This window comes from Brassica rapa, chromosome A03, assembly GCF_000309985.2.
Source record: "Brassica rapa cultivar Chiifu-401-42 chromosome A03, CAAS_Brap_v3.01, whole genome shotgun sequence".
NCBI classification, from domain to species: Eukaryota; Viridiplantae; Streptophyta; class Magnoliopsida; order Brassicales; family Brassicaceae; genus Brassica; species Brassica rapa.
The window spans coordinates 6,044,894-6,065,147 of record NC_024797.2 but is presented as its reverse complement, the minus strand read 5'-3'; the positions used below and the strand labels follow the sequence as shown (position 1 = coordinate 6,065,147).

General features: G+C 29.0%; 3 protein-coding genes across 4 annotated transcripts; 2 read left to right on the top strand and 1 right to left on the bottom strand.

Annotated features, from left to right (window-relative positions):
* The first annotated feature begins 1,234 nt into the window (after window positions 1-1,234).
* Window positions 1,235-5,054, top strand: LOC103857034 (calcium/calmodulin-regulated receptor-like kinase 1). 2 transcript variants are annotated; one of them, XM_009134186.3, is made up of 8 exons: window positions 1,235-2,017; window positions 2,529-2,906; window positions 3,200-3,353; window positions 3,593-3,719; window positions 3,893-3,978; window positions 4,076-4,147; window positions 4,231-4,434; window positions 4,521-5,054. In XM_009134186.3, exons 2-8 carry the CDS (start codon window positions 2,578-2,580, stop codon window positions 4,860-4,862), a joined length of 1,314 nt encoding a protein of 437 aa, XP_009132434.1. In that variant the 5' UTR covers window positions 1,235-2,017; window positions 2,529-2,577; the 3' UTR covers window positions 4,863-5,054. The 2 variants fall into 2 exon arrangements, with proteins under 2 accessions (XP_009132434.1, XP_033144256.1); XM_033288365.1 differs by lacking the exon at window positions 1,235-2,017 and having other exon boundaries at window positions 2,509-2,906.
* LOC103857033 (ankyrin repeat-containing protein BDA1-like) lies at window positions 4,916-12,124 on the bottom strand. Its single transcript, XM_009134185.3, has 3 exons — window positions 10,346-12,124; window positions 9,278-9,561; window positions 4,916-6,585 (listed from the first exon to the last, which is right to left on the bottom strand). The coding sequence occupies exons 1-3, from the start codon at window positions 10,656-10,658 to the stop codon at window positions 5,851-5,853; spliced, it is 1,332 nt and encodes a 443-aa protein (XP_009132433.1). The 5' UTR covers window positions 10,659-12,124; the 3' UTR covers window positions 4,916-5,850.
* Window positions 5,101-6,111, top strand: LOC103857222 (50S ribosomal protein L24, chloroplastic-like). The gene is made up of 2 exons (XM_033288366.1): window positions 5,101-5,325; window positions 5,396-6,111. The coding sequence occupies exons 1-2, from the start codon at window positions 5,152-5,154 to the stop codon at window positions 5,606-5,608; spliced, it is 387 nt and encodes a 128-aa protein (XP_033144257.1). The 5' UTR covers window positions 5,101-5,151; the 3' UTR covers window positions 5,609-6,111.
* Window positions 12,125-20,254: the final 8,130 nt, after the last annotated feature.

Below are 20,254 nucleotides of genomic sequence, written 5' to 3'. Positions count from 1 at the left end.
AATATCTTTAACTCCTTTAAATTTGAAAATTGCATCATTGAAGCTTAAGAAATTTCTTTTTATGACAATCTTTTTATGTACGAGAATGTTTCGTGTCGTGTGCCTGTGGGCATTATATTTGGTTGTCCAAGTATATATTAGAATTACTTGCGGCAGTACTTCCGGGATTTTATCTTCTTTCTATTCATCTTCTTGCTCAAACAAAGTAAATAATATTTTACTAAATTTTCGAATTAATTAATAAATCTCGATATAATATCAGAAGAACTGAAACAAGTTAACATATTTCAGTTTGGTATCAAGGAATTGTTAGAATGGTGGTGGAGGAATAAACAAGAAAATCATATTGTCCTTTTGAATTGGTTTCATTATATTTTCTGTCTTCAGCAACATTTTTAGTTGAACAAATTATTTATGTCGCTTTGGATGAAAATGAACTATAACTAATAATCCTGAATGTGAGATTAGGTGAGTTTTAGGTGAACATATTGTAACTGCTTGCAACTGGATATAGAGGTATATATAGTTTCACATTTTATCTTCTCACCTATTAACTTCCAAACTCTCAACTGCATTCATAAGATAAACTGGATATTTGGATAAAATAGTTTCTGTCATCAATCCTTGACATAATTAACTTTACTAAAATTTAACTTCATATGTGAAATTCGGATGAGTTGGTGAGATTATATGATCACGATGATAATGGATTTGGATAAATGAGGTAACAAACGTTTGACAACTAGCATAAAAAGCATATAAATTATATGGAGAGTAGGTTAAATTTAGATTTATTTTCTTTGTGGTGTTGTCTTTCGCTTTTTTTTTATAAGACTCCCTCTGTACTTAATCATTTATGTTTAATTTGTTTCATACATATTAAAAAAATACATGGTTTTGTTTCTAATTTTTGGTTTTATTTTTAATTAATTTTGTGTTGTATTTGTTTACAATAAAATTCTTATATTTTAATTTTTATATAAATTAAAAAAATTATCAGCTGAAATTTATAACATTAATTTTAAAAAAAATAGAATATCAAAATCTAAGAACATCAATCATTTAAATACGTCGACAAAAAAAACCATTTAAATACAAATAGATTATGTCGAAAAGAATGTAAATAAGAAAAAGAACGTGAGGGTATAAAAAGTATATTAGATCGCGATGCAGATAATTAGAACCGTGGAAGTTAATCCCGGGAAACAAAAAGTCCACTGCGACGGAGAATGTACGATCCCAAAAGATAAATGCATCCAATCATGATAAGCATAGCCATTTTCGTGGGACCCATGAAACGCCCACGACAGAAACATAAATTTCATTTTTCTATCATTATATTAATTTTATATACGCTTTCTTTTCTTGCACAGAGATATTTTATCAATCCGACACACTTATGAAACCACAACATCCTTTTTTTACACATTTTCACAATGTAATTGTAATTGTCGGAGTGTCAATAGTCAAAAAATGGTAGAAAATATTTATTTTATTAGTTAAATACCATAAGAATCATGTTGGTACTCTTGCAAATCCACACCTAAAAAAGAAAAACTAGCCAGATCAAACAACATCGAAAATTAACCCCCAAGGTTTCATAATAAATATACTCAAATCTTGTACAATAAAAACAATAGTTAAAAAGGAAACAAATTCATAAAAACAAAACTTTCCCGTTTCATTCGTTTAAGTTTGAAGCAGACGTTGCGAAAGTGTATTTTTGAAAAAAAAGTAAAGAAAAATGGTAATCTTTTCTTTTACACATTACAAAAAAGAAGAAAAGAAAAGAAAAAAGTTTAAAAATTGCCATTTGTAATAGTTTGCTTGAAGTAGAACCTCTCTACCTCTCTCTCTCTGTCTTTTTCTCTCTCACTCTCTCTCTTTAGGGATTCTTTTCTCTACAATCAAAGCAAAGCTCTAGAAATTTTCCTCTCTCTCTCTTTCTCTTCAAACTTTTCCAAGCTTCCTAAATAGAAAATGCACCAGCTTTCTACAACTTTACATATATCCACAGGTAAATCCACATCTCCTTTGTTCTGTATTGTGTAGTAGTAGTAGGTGAGAAGATTTTCCTGGGTTTTTTTTTTGTCGTCGTTATCCTCTCTACTCTCTGTTTTCTCTTTGTTTGCTGGTTTCTCCAAAATTTGCCCGAGAAAATTCCTAAACTTAAGTTTAACCATTTTTACTAAGAAACTTTCAACTTTCCGAAGCTGAATTTCGCAAAATAAGTCAAATCTGACCTCTGAGATTCTCGAAACCTCATTAAATATTTATCTTCTTCTTAGGAGGGGATATTAATATATATTTATTTATTTATTTTATAATTATATGATTGAAGATACGAATTGATTCACGCTGAATCCGTGATTATGAATTTTCACCGCAAGCTTTCGTTGAAGAGTTGATTTGTCAACGCCTTAGCTAATTATTTTCTTTTTTATTTTAATTTTATTTAGTTGTCGTCCTCCTCTCCCTCTCACATTCTCCCATTAAACAAACCTTCCTCTTCTTCTTCTTCATCGCAGAGGAGTCTACAAGAGCTTGAGGCGTTAGGAGACTTACATTACTGAGAAAATGGAAGGAGAGTCGTTTGGTTTGATCGTTGGGATCTCACTCGGTGTGGTGATTGGTGTGCTCTTAGCTATTTCAGCGTTCTTCTGCTTTAGGTACCATAGAAAGACTTCTCAGATTGTCAACAGTGGCGGCGGTGGCTCAAGCAGAAGAAGTGCGACGCTTCCCATCAGAGAGAACGGTGCTAACTCTTGCAACATTATGTCTGATTCCACTCTTGGTCCTGATTCGCCTGTCAGATCCTCCAGCAATGGGAGGTCTGGTTGGCTTGATGGGTTTAGTAAGAAGACAAGTGTCATCTCTGCTTCTGGCATTTTGGAATATTCTTACAGGTTTGTGTCTCTGTGTTTCCTCTGCAATGTCTTTTTTTTGTTTGTTTATTGTCTCTTTGCTGTTAAAAGATTTTACATTTATTGGAATGTATAATGTTTTTAGAGTGTTTGGTTTGTTTTTATGTTAAATGTTGACTGATATGATCATACATCTTGCATTCTTGCTTTAACTCTCTCTTGACTGATAAAGATTAGACCTTTTCTTGTAAGAAGGAGACATATGATGATATATCTTGATTTCTTGGTGTTATATGTCGTTCTTAGATATATGTTCTTTTGGTGGGTTGACTCAGGGATTTGCAGAAAGCAACATGCAATTTCACGTCTTTGATAGGCCAAGGAGCATTTGGACCTGTCTTCAAAGCCCAAATGTCCACCGGTGAGACTGTTGCTGTCAAAGTTCTCGCCACTGATTCTAAACAGGGCGAGAAAGAGTTTCAGACAGAGGTAAAACACACCTATATTATCTATGAAAAACGCTATGATGATTCTGTTGACATTCAAATCCTAAAGAATAATCTAAGAGACATGAAGAATCGTTGAAACGTGTCATTAGGAAAAGTTGAGTATGTCTCTATAGTTGTTATCTATAAGAGGGGACATTGTATTAACTGGGCGTCTATAGTTCTTACTGTCTTCTTCAGTTTATTTCTAAACTTGATCACTTGCATTATTCTTTTTTTCAGGTTATGTTATTGGGAAGGTTGCATCACCGTAACCTAGTGAACTTGGTGGGCTATTGTGCAGAGAAAGGACAGCACATGCTTATATATGTCTACATGAGTAAAGGAAGTTTAGCTTCTCACTTGTACAGTAAGCAACTTCTCTAGATCATATATTAATCTCTTTGTCAGTAAATGAATGCAATGTAGATCTACTCGCTACAGTCTTTCACCTCTATTACCTAGCATGGTTTGGAAATTTCACGCATCTGTTGAGGTTTCATACAAATTTGAAACACATTATAATATGCTTTTTTGGTACAGGTGAAAAACATGAACCGTTGAGCTGGGATTTGAGAGTATACATTGCTTTAGACGTGGCACGCGGTCTAGAGTATCTTCATGATGGGGTAAGCTTATGATTTATGTTGAAACCATTAACCATTCTATGCATCTCTTAAGAAACAAACTTAATCAGCTATGGTGTGTTCAACCTTTCTCTTCCAGGCTGTTCCTCCTGTTATCCACAGAGATATCAAATCCTCCAACATTTTGTTAGATCAATCAATGCGAGCTCGGGTAAATAATCTTCTTTGTCCCACTTGAGATCTCATTACCTTAACTAAGTTATCCCGTTGTGATTGGCTTTTTTAACTTCACAGGTAGCTGACTTTGGCCTGTCTAGAGAGGAGATGGTAGACAAGCATGCTGCCAACATCAGAGGAACGTTTGGTTATCTCGATCCAGAGTACATCTCCACCAGAACATTCACCAAGAAAAGCGATGTTTATGGATTTGGGGTTTTGCTTTTCGAGCTTATAGCTGCAAGAAACCCTCAACAAGGGCTAATGGAATACGTTGAGCTGGTAAAATATAAAAAAAACTAACAAAACCAACACGATCCTTGAATCTTTGAAGAGTTAGATTTAAAGAAAACCTTTTGTTTTGATAGGCGGCGATGAATGCAGAGGAGAAGGTCGGGTGGGAAGAGATTGTGGATTCGAGATTAGATGGGAGATTTGATCTACAAGAAGTGAATGAAGTTGCGGCTTTTGCTTATAAATGCATCTCTCGTGCACCGAGGAAACGTCCCAACATGAGGGATGTTGTGCAGGTTTTGACTCGTGTCATTAAGGTGAGACATTCAAGAAAACGTCAGAAAAAATCTGCTTCGCCTTCTCCGCTTCCCCCTACGGTGGAGTCTGGTGGTGAGCAGACTGGAAATAGATCAGTTCGGTCGGAAAATCATAGGAGAGATAACTCCATGGACAGTACACTTGAAGACTATTGTTAAAACAAAATGTGTGTTTTAAGTTTCTTATTATTGTTTTTATTGAATTTTATTTATTTTTGGGTGGGCTTTAGGATGATTTGTAGATTTGGTTAGGAGGGAATCCACTGATGTTGATGGTAACTGAAATTTGGTTAACAGGAGCTTGTCTATATGTTTCTTTTGTGAATGAAAAAGTCTTGTTTTTTTGTAAAACGAGTAAAACGTTTTAAAAATTTAGAAACATGCAACTATGTGAGGAGCATAAGTATTTGAAAAATGCAAACCAAACAGTCTTCCAGCTCTGCACAAGATGCATGTCAAGTTTGGAGATACGGTCAAAGTTATATCTGGACGAGACAAGGGTAAAATCGGAGAAGTCACTAAGATCTTTACCCACAACAGTACAATTGTCATCAAAGATGTTAACCTCAAGACCAAACACATGAAGAGCCGTGAAGAGGGAGAGCCTGGCCAAATTCTTAAGGTCATGCTTAAGGCCAGTCCACTCAAATGACTCTTTCACTTTGTCTATTGGCCAAATTTGTGTTTTCTAGATCGAAGCGCCGATCCACAGCTCAAATGTGATGCTGCATTCTAAAGAAAAGGAAGTGGTAAGTCGGGTGGGTCACAAGGTCCTTGAAGATGGACATAAGGTAAGATATCTGATCTTAACTGGGGAACTTATCGACACCGTTGCGAAATGGAAGCAACTTAAGGAGGCAAAGGATAAAGAAACAACTCAAGCTGCAGTTGCCTCCGCATCTTAGCATCTTCCCTCTTCATGTTTTAAATCTCCCACATAAACACATTTTTGCTTCCTAAAAGTCAGCTTGGAATGATACTTAAACATGTGCCTTATTCAAAAGATAACAATCTTTACTAAGTATATATTTTACAAAGCAACCGAATATGCTTATAACAGTCAAAGTTTTACAACAAACATTTCGACCATGGTAAGATGCTTTGGATATTCAGCTCACATTTGGGATCTTGTTATAGTATAACTGGCCTAGAACATGGTTCCTAAGCCTTGGGAAATCAGATCGATTTTAGGTTTTGGTACTTTCTTCCGCGTAGTCCGCTTCCACTTCACGTAGAATACAAGTAGATAGATGAGAAATATGAATGCAACCATCAGATACATGAGTAAGAATATTGTAACGGTATACTTCAGGAACACTGAAATTGCATATGAACAGACGAGAGGCCCCGTTATGAAGATATACCACCAAATATATGCTCTGCCAACTGGTAAGAGTATGAATGTCAAGGCAATCGCCAAGAAAAAGGCCATGGTATTGAATCCCCATAGTAGCACGATCTTTAATATGTTATCATCATTGTAATCTTGCGCCCCATAATAGGCTCCTGGCGGTTGTGCCGCCGCCTCATACTTGTCATACTTGTCATCTTGCGGTTGTGCCGCAGTCTGATAAGTAGCTGTGATGATAAGGGCTGTTATTACAAGAAGAGAGTTCCTTGTTCCGTCTGACATGCGACTCCTGTAACGTGCCATTCCCGTAGTGCAATATTCCCAGAAAGTGACCGGTTTGCTTAGGAAAAGAGACGTTGTCTTAACCCTGGACAGAGACATCCCACTCTTACCACCCGATTTCTGTATAATGCTCTCCGTTTCTCTGTTCATGTGTGGCCCATTGACTCGCAAGGCATCAAGGGCTGTCATACCACTTTTGTTCTGGATGTTCCGGTTCAGTGGCATGCATTTTAAAAGCTGCTTTACTGCCTACATTTATATTGACATTCAAAGAATATGAGAGTGTGTGAATTTAATGTCTATCACTAATAGTTTAGCTTACATACCAAATCAATATGCTAGTATGATTACTGTGAATTATTAAGGATCTAAAAAATGATTATTTTTATGAGTTTAATATTACAAATCAATCACTTAAACAACTTAACAAAAATGCTATGCAATTACCTAATATGATTAAATATAGGACAATTCTCCTAAACAGACTATTTTCAAGTTTTGATCACAAATATAGACCACAAAAAGGAAAATGACTAAATTGTTTCATTTAATAAGTAAAATGATCCTAATACCCTAGATATATAAACAAAAATTAAAAAAATATTTTTTTAATAGTTTTAGATTATATGTTTTCAAATTCGAACTTTTTATAAATTTTTTTTGAACTTTTTTTTTGAATTTTTTTTTTTTTTTTCAAATTTTCTTTTTGTAATTTGAAAATACTTTTTGAAACTATTTTTAAAATTTTTATTTTCAAATTTTTAATATTTATTTTTAATTTTATAAAAAATTTAAACCTCAATCCCAAATCACCACCCCTTAACTGTAAACCCTCAGATTTGAATTATTTAACTCTAGGGGTATAAGTGTATATTTACCTCTTTAATGAAACATTTTGGTCATTTTGATCTTTAGAATCTATATTTGTGATAAAAAAAAATTTTAGTGTTATCCTAGGGTATTTCCCTTAAATATATATTACAATTAATGGTTTTGAATAATAAAGATTTGGCAACAATATATATATATATTTAAATTTTATATTATTTAAATAAATTAAACAATCATATTCACCATATAATAAAATTTAAAATTTTCGTATATGCTATATTTTGAATTTTTGAAAACAAATTTAAATTATTAAAATTGTTAAAAATCTCATATTTAAAAATTTGTGATCAATGGTTTAATGATCATAAAACTATATGAATACAAATTCTCATTTAATAGTTATTCATATTAAAAATATATATTTTAATATTGTTTAAATTAAATTTTATACCATACAAAATAAATATTTTAGTTCTTAAAATTTCATTGAATAAGTATTACTTATTGAAAACTTAATATCTTAATACTAAAATTTGCTTTGACTTTTAATACGATTATAAATTACTTAAATTATTGAAGACCACATTGAAATTTTTGTTTTTAGCAGTTTAAATGTTTTTATTATAGAAAATACAAATGATCATAAAATCATATGAATACGAAACCTTATTTAGTAGATAACCACATTAAAAATTATACTATATATAATAACATTTAAATTTAACTGTATACTCTATAACATAGATAAATATAATTTTTTTTATTTATTTATCATAAAATTGTAAATAAAAAATGTGATTAATTTGATTTATGTGTTTGTGCCAATTTTATTATATATGTAATAGTTACTTGCTTCAATTCAATATATGTATATTTATTATTTTATAATATGTAAAAAATGCAAAATAAATAATAGTGTAGGTAAAAATATTTGTATATCTATACTATTAAAGCAGGATCCTATTGTCATAATTACCTTAGGGGCATGTTTCCTTCACTAACATTGCATGTTTCATTAAGGGCAATTAAGTAATATTAATAACAAATCTATATTGGATCATTATTTTTGGATCCAGTCCAAATCAAATCTCTCTTGGGCCATTTGGGCCTATTAAAAAATCAGATTCAATTTTCATTTTTTTTTTCCTTTGGGCCATTGAGTCCAAGTTCAAATAATTTTTTTCAACTATTCTTAATTATTATTTTTCTTTTCTTAATATAATTTAAGCATTCATAAAAATAATTGAATTTTTTTATTGAAAAGTATAAATCTTTATTAAAAGTATATAATTTTTTAATTAAAATATTAACCCCATAATAAAATTAATTTATCAGAGTTATACCAACTTAATTCATAAAAAAAATAAAGTTTAATTTTTTTAACATAAATAGTCATTTAAAATGAAATACGATAAATAAAGATAAATTTTTAAGTCTTTTATAAAATAAAACACAAATATATGAAAATGTGACATTTACTAAATATTTGTCAACTGAAAAAAAAAAAACCCGCGCTTTGAAAGCGCGGGTCAAAATCTAGTATGATATTAATTCCGCTCAAGGTACATATCTTAACCTAGTGTTTACACAAACAAACTTATTTAGTTATCTTATTAACGTGATTACAATAAGTCACTAACAATGTTTCCGCACTTTTTCCTATAATTACAACTTAGATGTTATGATCAATTAATTAGAATTACATCCTAGTTTTATTCTTTGATGTTACATGTTCATGTTCTTTTTTTACTCTACTACTTTATTTCTTCTTCATCTTTATATGACTATTTTATCTATTTTTTGTTATTGCTTAGTCTACAAATTTAAAAGAAACTATGTATATAAAAGACCTTTTTGAACAAATATATATATATATATAAAAGACTTTGTATATTGCTTTTTAATATTTGTAAAATAAACATAAATGGTAATAAAATATTTTCTATATTTTTATCAAAATTTTATTTTTTTAAAATGATTAGTTATATATTAGTTTGTCGTATAGAAGAAAATACTGTTAAAAACTTTTTATTATTTTTATTTTGTTTACTGCATCAAAAAGTCAAGATACGGGCCCTGGAAAAGAGTTCAGAAAAGGGTAAGAACATGCCTGGTGGTTATTCTTATATGCCGCTAAGTGCAAGGCCGTGTTGCCTTCACGATCACGTTTGTTCAGGACTTGAATCTCGGTGGTTGAAGCATCACTTTTGCGAATTCTTTGCATCCACCCTCTGAGAACTTTAAGCTCTTCGTATCTATCATTTGTAACCGCAATGTGTAAAGCAGTTTCTCCATTTACATTTGCATCTCTGATACATTCAGGACATGCCAAGAGAAACTCTGTAAGAAGATCCACGTCCCCACTTTTTGCCACAAGATGCAATGGCGTCATACCTGTTCTTATGGGATATAACTAATTAAAATACTCGAGTACTTCATTAAGTACTAATAAATAAATAATTTTATGTTATATGTTTGAGAATTATTTTACTAATAGCATCTGCAATAATACATCAAAATGAGATAAAACATTAAAAATGAAAGAAGTCCCTCGGGGGGCGGGAGGATTCAAATATGAATAATGTTATTGACACAACACTATTCAAAAATTTAATTTTATATTACTTTTTCATTTGCATAATAATTCCTAAAATTTTGACAAAACTTTAGTTTATGCATTAAAAATTCTATAAGAACATTACATTTTTATTTAATATGTAAACTTGAAAACATAACTATAAATAATAAGTTAATTAAATATTTAAATATAAAACTTCTAATTCAATAATGATATACAAATATATATATATATATATATATAACAAACAATAAAATTAAGAATACATAACTATTAACATAATAAAAATACCCAAAAAACCTTAACACAACATAGAACTATTATTTTGTAATGTGATTATGTAATTTTATTATTTTACTAATGTAGTAAATATTTTACTTAAATAAAGTTAAAGTTTAGGTGAAACTTTAAATTATAAAATAGATGAGTATAATTTTAAATCTTATCAAGTAAAGAGTGTTATTAAAAATAAACAAGTAGCTGAAAAATAAATAGTATTAAGAATTGAGAGAGAAAAAAATAATGGAAACTATTGGAGATGGTGTAACCTAATAAAGAAAATTTCAAGAGGACAAACAAGAAATATTTTGAAGTAAATACCTCCTCTACCACGAATACGAACAATACTGGGATCAAACTTGACTAGCTCTAGTGCTAACTCAACTTGTTGGTATTCGACGGCAAGATGTAATGGAGTAAACCCATCTGCGTTTAGCTTCTTAGCAAAAGATGGCTTTAGAATCATCAGTTCCATCGCCAAATCTATCTTGCCAGTTGATGAAGCTTCATGGAGAGGTGTGTGCATGAAAGGTAAAATATCGACGTTCTGAAGAATACATGGGTCCTTTTGAATAAGAGAATATAAAGCATTGACGCTACCCGATTGAGCAACCCATTGCAATCTTGGATCCATACTTGCAAACAAAGAAAAAATATTTGAAAGGACCAATAATTCAGGAAGACACTAGGCGAAGCCTTGTCTTTTATAGAGTTTTTGGGGTATAGTAACATGATCTTTTCTGAGATATTAGTCTTTGACTTAGTCATCACCACTTAAATTTGCAATCAATCTGTGAGCCCCGCTAAGATGAAAAATGCTTACTGCGGTTCAAAGACGTAACCTTTCTGAGGATGAGTTTATTGACTTTCTCAATAATCCATTTGTTAAATAATTCGTGTCCGTTATCTGATTTCTTCACCGAATCATATTGATTTGTCCACATTTTATGTTTTTAGTTATGTAAATGTAATATGTATATGTATGGTTGTAAGAATCTTGAGCTCGCTCACTTGAGTTTTGCAAATGATGTAAATTTGATCTATCGAAAGCATAGTAGCAAAGGTCTCTGGATTAAAAATCAGTATGGAGAAATCAAAACAATCTACTATGCTGTCAACAGAACACCACCATACAAGCAGTGCAAACGCAATATCAGTTTGAAGCTGGTCAGTTACCAGTTAGATATCTCGGTCTACCATTACTGACTAGCGAATGGGAGCTCAGGACTACAAGCCCTTAATAGAGCAAATCAGAAGACGCATATATCAGTCTTTGGACTACCGTTTTTTGTCAATGTGAAAATTTTTCAATGCAAATTTAGTTTAAATATTAAAGTCCCAATAAGTTTTGAAATTGACATATTTATGTATTTTATATGGTATATAGTCTAATTTAATCGATATTATATATATATATTTATTTAATAAATATCTATTAAATGAAACTTCATACTCATACGATTTTATGATCATTTTTATTTTGTTATAAAAAATATTTAAGTTATTGATCACAAAAATTTTAATGTGGGATTTTTTAACATTTTAATAATTTATAGTCGTTTTAAAAAATTCAAAATATAACATATAAGAAAAAATCTAACTTTTTATTATATTGTTAATGTGATTGTTTAATTTTTTTAATAATATAAAACTAGATAAAAAGAAGGGAGGATAAAAAAATTGTTATCAAATTTTAATTATTTACAATCATTAATTATCATATATATGTTGATCATATTGGGGTTTTGCCTTCACTATCCTCATCCGAACTCTTCATCTCCGAGTTGACAAACTCTCTAGCTTTGGTCAGAGCGTGTCCCATTTTGAGAACGGTCCCCGTCAAGCTATCAGCGTCCACGTCTTTTATAAAGTTTTTTTTGGATGGGTGGGTGGGCGGTATAACAATATTGACTTAGGGTATGACTGGTTTTCCCGCTACCACCCGCAAACGCAGCTTTTGCGGTTGGTAGCGGTTGCTGGCGTTTTGCAACAATCGCTCAAACCGCTCTAAACCGCTCCAAATCGCTCCAAATCGCTCTGAACCTCATAAATTCAAAAGCTGGTTCCAGCTAGCGTTTGCGGTTGCGGGCGTTTGCGGGAGGATAAAAAAAAATTATTTTTTTTCCAAAACAATATAAATACAAAAATAAAAAAATTCAATAAAAAAATTAAACTGAAATTATAAAAATGCTAAAATATATCAATTAAATTTTAATTAATATTATAAAACTTTAAAATAAAAATATTTTCTATATTTTTAAAAAATTTAAACTATAACTTTCTAAATATAAATTTTATATTTATTATAATATTATTATTTTTGATATTTTTATAATTGTATAAAATGTAAATATTGTTAATTTATTATTTAACTGCTGCTGCATTTGGTAGTTAACTAGTCATAAGTATCCCGCAAACGCACAAATTTCTAACCGCATAACCAGTCGTACAAATCTCTTAAAACCGCTAGAAACCGCAACCACCCGCATCCGCAAACTCCCGCAACCGCAACCGCAACCGCTGCGGTTAAACCAGTCAGGCCCTTAGTCATCCTCACCACTTTTTTTTTTGTCAACATTTTCATTAGCCTCATGGGCTTAAAAGGAGTACAAAGATGGCACTTAAGCCCAACACGTGAATAAAAGCAAAGTAACGATACAAATAAACACGTGTAACTTCTAAGCAAAATTATTGCTACGTGGCAGAGATTGGTGCACCCACAAGACGTGTCTGATTCCACCTCTTTGACCAAACCGCCTTTGGTTTCATCGCCGGTGGAAGGTTACCGCCGGTAATGATTCTTCTTCTGAAGCCACCGCAACACCTCAAATCGCCAAGTCTTGTACTCCCAAACCTTTCGTTCTCATCCGAGACTAGTTAACCAGAGTTATCATGATTCACCGATCATTAAGAGCACAGGAAGCTTGAGTCAAACTGGAGAAAGAAACTTTGATGGACCGTATCAACGCCATCTCTACTGATTCCACTCCAATAAGACTTAAGAAATCAAGCAAAACTCACCATCTTGAAGCCGGGAGGCTTTACCATAAAGCCAAAGACGGCTAGTAGATCGGCAAAGTCTGATTCCCTTTTAAAAAGAGGTCGAGTTGAGTCGGTGAATAAGATTCCCGATTAGCGAGTCAACGGGATTGGGATGAAACACAACAAAAGGTTGAAACATAGATACTAGATCAATCTCAATCGAAGAACATCAAAAACACAATCATGAGGTTTTGCTTCGATTTAGATTGAATACACAACAAAAATTCGCCACTGCGAATATTATTTATCGCCACCGCGAATATACTAGTCGCCAAAGCGAAGAGAAAGTATAATACAAAGCCAAAAAAACAAAAGATTATGGTGACCGGCGGCAAAGAGCCACCGGCCACCGGAACTTATAAATTTGGACGGAAGTTTCTTTTAGAAAGAAGTTGGAGAAAAAACTAGAGAGAGATATTGTGGATGATTTCTGTCGTATATATCCTCACCACTTAAATTTGTCATTTAGGATGCAAAATATATAATTGATTTACACGTGACCATCGAAATAATAATTGGGGTAAAGAGACGTCAGCTTTCTTAGTAGTTAGTATTGAGTTTATTGACTTTTTAATAGGGGTGGGCATTTTACCCGAAATCCGAAGTGGCACCCGAACCCGATCCGAAAAACCCGAACCGAAATCCGAACCGAAGTAGCAAAATATCCAAACGGGTATTGAATTAAGAGAGATTGGATATCCGAACCCGAACGGGTAATATCCGAACCCGAATGGATATCCGAAAATAACCGAACATATGATAATTAACCTTATATTTATAGTTTACATCTTTCATTTTATATAAAATATTTATATTGATACTATACATACTTTAAATTCATATGATATACATACAATTACATAGAAGATGATTTGTTATTCGCTTAAAATGCATGTCAAACTTTTTATTTCAGCAATTAACAAAAAGTTACATCCAAAATTTAAAAACAATAACCAAATTAATGTCTTTTTAGTTTGAAAATGTTATGTCCAAATCTATTAACCATGCAATCTATTAAAAATAAAAAATAGTTATGTGAAAAGTTATATATTTAAATACAAGAAATTTGAGAAATGAAAATTTTCATTTTTTTTTCTTCAAAATCTAAATATCCGAACCCGATCCGAAATAACCGAAACCGAACTTAAAATATCCGAACCCGACCCGAAGTACAGAAATACCCGAACGGGTTCTACACCTCTATACCGAAATACCCAAAAATCCGAAATACCCGATCCGAACCCGAACGGGTACCCGAACGCCCACCCCTACTTTTCAATAATCCGTTTGTTAAATATCCTATCCGTTATCTGGTTTCTTCAACGAATCATCCTCCCTCTGTTTCGATTTAATTGTCAGGGAAAAAATTTCCGTTTCAAAAGTATCGTTTTAGAATTCTAATGCAAAATTTATTAATAAGATTATCTATTTTATTCAATTGGTTGAAATATGGTTAAATCTATACATAATTGTGTTTTTAATTTGAAAATATATAAAATCATATGTTTTCTTAATTTGTATGTATAAACTTAGAACGACAACTAAAATAAAACGGAGGGAGTATTGATTTATGCACATTTGTAAAATTTTAAGGTATGTAAATGTAATATGTTTAATCTCTTTTAGTGTTTAAACATATCATTTTGCATTCATTTTCCACAAATGTCCATTTTAGAAGTTTGGATTGCATGAATCCATGATCTATGCCTGTAAGATCGACTTGGATGAAAGTCTTAAAGATTCCCGATGAATTGATTATATATTTTGATATAGCACCAGAAATTAAGTAATTTTTAAAGTCATTTGGTATTGTATTCCAAGAGCTATGATTGATTTAGTGCATGTATTTTTTGTTCAAAAATAAAATAAAAAATACATGCACTAAATCAATCATAGCTCTTGGAATACAATACCAAATGACTTTAAAAATTACTTTTTTTAGAAGAAAGAAGTATCCGAAGAAGCCCAAGAACTCCATAAACCATGGCCATTTTTTCAACCAGTACAGTCCATAAACCTGTGTTGTCTGATCATTTTTATCCGTTTTCTCTTGAGTCGACCCTGGCTGTTGGGTCGACAAAAGTCGTGTTTATAGTCTATATATATGCATTTCATATGCAACAAAAACCCTAAGATGTTTGAGCATAATTTCTTTTAGACTCTAACATCTTATAATTCTTACTTCTATATAAAAACATTTCTCTTTATTTTAGCATGCAAAAGCATTTCTCCTATTTTCATCTATTCTACTATTTTTCTAACATGAATTTGCAAGAAGAAGTGAAAACTCTATATTTTCATGGCTACTATGATGCCTAAGACTTGGTTTACAAGAATCATTGCTTATAAGAGGGGTTTAATGCGAGATTAGCTATTGCTTGGACAACTTGTTTTTTAGTTTGTGAATATGCCATCATAAACAAGGCTATTCTTTTCAGTTTCTACACATCATTAAAAACACAGAGCCTCTTTCTGCAACAAGAAACTGTGTACCCTTTTTTGGTTTATAGACAAACTAGGTGGTTGCCCGCAAATTCGTGGATATAAGTATTGTATAAAAATAAATATTATACATATAATTTCATAAATTTTAAATCATAATTAGAAATAAAAAAAATTAAAGGAAAAATAGTTTGAAAATATAAAATTTCAATATTGTACTTTTAGAATCGTGAGATATAGTGATAATTCAATAATATTTATTTAAGTCGCTAAAATATTTATTATAAATGATTTTGATCAAATAATTAACAAATTCATGATCAAAGAAAAATATATATTTTAAAAAATTTATAATCATAGCATTATCTACTCTATCACCTCATTTAACTTTAATATTTATAAACTATATAACTTTAAAACATTATATAATCATAGCATTATCTTATCGATTTTAAAAATAATCATAAATTTATCTTATCTATCACTTCATTATTATAATGTTCGATCAATCAACCTATCAAATTAATAGTTTTTTTTTAAAACTTACCAGTGATCTACATGGAAGAATAAATTCACTTAAGTGACTTCTCGTTTAATATATAACTAGGTGATTGTCCGTGATTTCACGGGTATAAAAACTGTATAAAAATTATACATACATTTATAATTTTTTAATTTTAAGTAATAATTATAACTATTAAAAGTAAGTTTTTAAATTTAGATAGTTTGAAAATTAAAAGTCTTAATATTATATAATCTTAGGAGAGTTTTGAGATATAGTTAGAATTCTATATATTCCTAAGTTTCCAAAAGTCTTTTTATGACATAATTAATAAAAAATTATTAATGAACAAAACATTATTTCATAAAATTTTATTTATTTTGTCTACCACGTTGTTTTACATAGATGCAAAATTACATAGATGCAAAATTACAAAATTTCCATAATTTTGTCAAATCACAAATTACTTTTTCTCACACATTTTATATTTAGTGTTTACCATAAAACTCACAATTGGTTAAATTCTCTTCAATCAACACACTATCTTATCAAACATTGATTTGTTTGACTAAGATTATCATTAAAAGTAATTATATATTAGATCTTTTAAAAGTATTATTTTCATTTTCATAAATTTACTGTAGTACAAACCTATTTTAATTATATATCAGAAAATCATATCTAATTTTTAATAATGTGATGCAATTATTTTGACATATATATATATCAATGTGAGATTCAATGAATTTATTACATCAAAATAACAAGTTTCTATTTGTATAAAATTTGTTAGAACTTTGTTTCATACATTGTAAAAGAAATAATCTAATGTTCTGATTTTTTCGATTTTATATTATATGAAATCAATTAATTTATTATTATTATTTTAAACGACTTACCATATAATTTTTTGTTTTTAAAAATAAAAGAAATTTCAACATTTCTGAAAGAACTCAATTATACTATCAACATTTTTAATTGAAAATAATTAAAAAAAATTAAAACTGTATATTTGACTATTTTTGCATTCATTGAACACATTTTTAATATACATATATATATATATATATATATATATAGTGAGTGAGTATAAGAAATATTATTAGATTTAGCTTAATTCATCTTCAATATATGATTTATTGTATCCACTATAAATTTACTGTAATACAAACCTATTTTTATTAAATATATATCAGAAAAATCATATCTAATTTTTAATAATGTGATGTAATTATTTTGACATATATATCAATGTGAGATTCAATAAATTTATTAAATCAAAATAACAAGTTTTCTTTATTATTTTGACATATATATCAATGTTTTCAATTATAATTGATATAAATATGTTTAATTTTTTTTATTTAATTGACTTCTCAATTAATATACAGGAGGATTTTTATTTATATAAATAATATATATGCTTTTATAAAGATTTTAAACTTATAAAAATTGATTTCATAAAATATGATAAATATTTTTGATTTTTTCAAAAAACAGTATCAATAATTTATAAAACATTTCTCGACTTTAAAAGATTTTAATAGTTACTATAAAACTAAATACAAATATAATTCATTATGTAAAATATAAAACTACTTTACTTATTTTATAGGGCAATTCTTATAAATAGACCATTTTCAAGTTTTGGTCACAAAAATAGACCACAAGGAGGAAAATGACCAAAATGTTTCATTTAATATGTAAAAAGACACTAATACCCTAGATATATAAAAAATTAAAAAAAATAATATTTTTTTATAGTTTTAGATTATATGTTTTCAAATTCGAATTTTTTTATAAATTTTTTTTTTAATTTTTTTCGAATTTTTTTCTTCAAATTTTCTTTTTGTAATTCGAAAATATTTTTTGAAACTATTTTTCAAATTTTTAATATTTATTTTCTATTTTATAAAGTTTTAAACCTCAAACTCAAATCTACACCCCTTAACTTTAAACCCTAAGGTTTGAATTAGTTAACCTTATGAGTATAAGTGTATATTTACCTCTTTAATGAAACATTTTGGTCATTTTGATTCTTAGAGTCTATATTTGTGATAGAAAATTTTTAGTGCTATCCTAAGGTATTTTCTAATTTTATATAAACTATTTGTTCATTATATTATAAATATTAAAAAATAATTGATCAAACATTATTAATATTTCTATAAATTCAATAGTTAGTTACCATTAGTTATTATATGCAATATTCTATAGATTATTTGGTAAGTGATATTAATTGCTTATAAATGTATCATTAATTTTATATCTAACTAAAATAATTTAAAATTTAAAATCATCTACCAATCAAATTATAACAATTTTTTGAAACTTACCAGTGATCGACACATAAGCGAAAGTCACTTAAGTGACTTCTCATTTAATATATAGGAGGATGAGGTTTTTTTTATGAATGATATACATATAAACTTTTATAAATAATTTTAAAATATGATCAATATATTTGATTTTTTTCAAAAAACATTATTATTAATTTATAAAGCATTTGTAGACTTTAAAAGATTTTAATAGTTATTATAAATTATATACGAATATAATTCATTATGTAAAATATAAAATATTTTACTTATTTTATATAAAATATTTGTTCATTATATATATTTTATAAATATTAAAAAATAATTGATCAAACATTATTCATCTTTCTATAATTTCAATAGTTAGTTACCATAAGTTATTATCTGTAATATTCTATAGATTATTTGGTTAGTGATATTATTTGCTTATACACTTATCATTAATTTTAGATATAACTAAAATAAATTAAAATTAAAAATTATCGACTAATCAAGTTATAACAATTTTTAGAAACTTCACCAGTGATCATAAGCGAAAATCACTTAAATGACTTCTCATTTAATATATATATATATAGGAGGATGAGGATTTTTTTTATAAATGATATATATGCTTTTATAAATAATTTTAAACTTACTGAAATTGATATCATAAAATATGATCAATATATTTGTGTTTTTTTTCAAAAAACATTATTATTAATTTATAAAGCATTTGTAGACTTTAAAAGATTTTAATAGTTATTATAAAATTATATACGAATATAATTCATTATGTAAAATATAAAACTATTTTAATTATTTTATATAAAATATTTGTTCATTGTATTATATATTTTAAATATTAAAAAATAATTAATCAAAGATTATTAATCTTTCTATAATTTCAATAGTTAGTTACCATAAGTTATTATCTGCAATATTCTATAGATTATTTGTTAAGTGATATTTATTGCTTATAAACTTATCATTAATTTTAGATTTGCCTAAATAAATTAAAATTTAAAAATCATCGACCAATCAAATTATAACTATTTTCTGAAACTTCACCAGTGGTCGTAGGGGTGGACACTTTATCCGATATCCGAAGCCGCACCCAACCCGATCCAAAAAATTCGAACCGAAGTAGCAAAATATCCTAACGGGTATTGAATTAGGAGAGATTGGATATCCGAACCCGAATGGATATCCGAAGAAAATCAAACATATGTATAATGAACCATATATTTCTAGTTACATCTCTCATTTTATATAAAATATTTATATTGATGCTACACATACTTTAAGTTCATATGATATCCATACAATTATGGAGAAAATGATTTTCTACTCACTTAAAATGCATGTCAAACTTTTTATTTCAAGAATTAACAAAAAGTTACATCCAAAATTTAAAAACAATAACCATATTAATGTCTTTTTTAGTTTCAAAATGTTATGTTCAAATCTATTAATCATTTAATCTATTAAAAATAAAAAAATTAGTTAAGTGAAAGTTATATTTTTAAATACAAGAAATTTGAGAAATGAATTTTTTTTTTTTCAAAATCTAAATATCCGAACCCGATCTGAAATAACCGAACCCGAAATAAAAATACCTGAACCCGACTCGAAGTACAAAAATACTCGAACGGGTTCTATACCTCTATACCGAAATACCCGGAAATCCGAAATACCCTCTAAGTGATCGACACATAAGCGAAAGTCAATTAAGTGACTTATCATTTAATACGTAGGAGGATTTCAACAAATAAATGGCCACTTTTTGGTTTTACATTAACAAAAAAATCTTATAACTCAAACAAAATCTTTAAAGTTTACTAAAATATTTCCAAACCTAAAATCAACCAAATCAACTTAAATGTTTCGTGCCACAATCTTGTTGAGATTTAAAGTAATTGGCCAAATATTAGGTTATTGTATGGG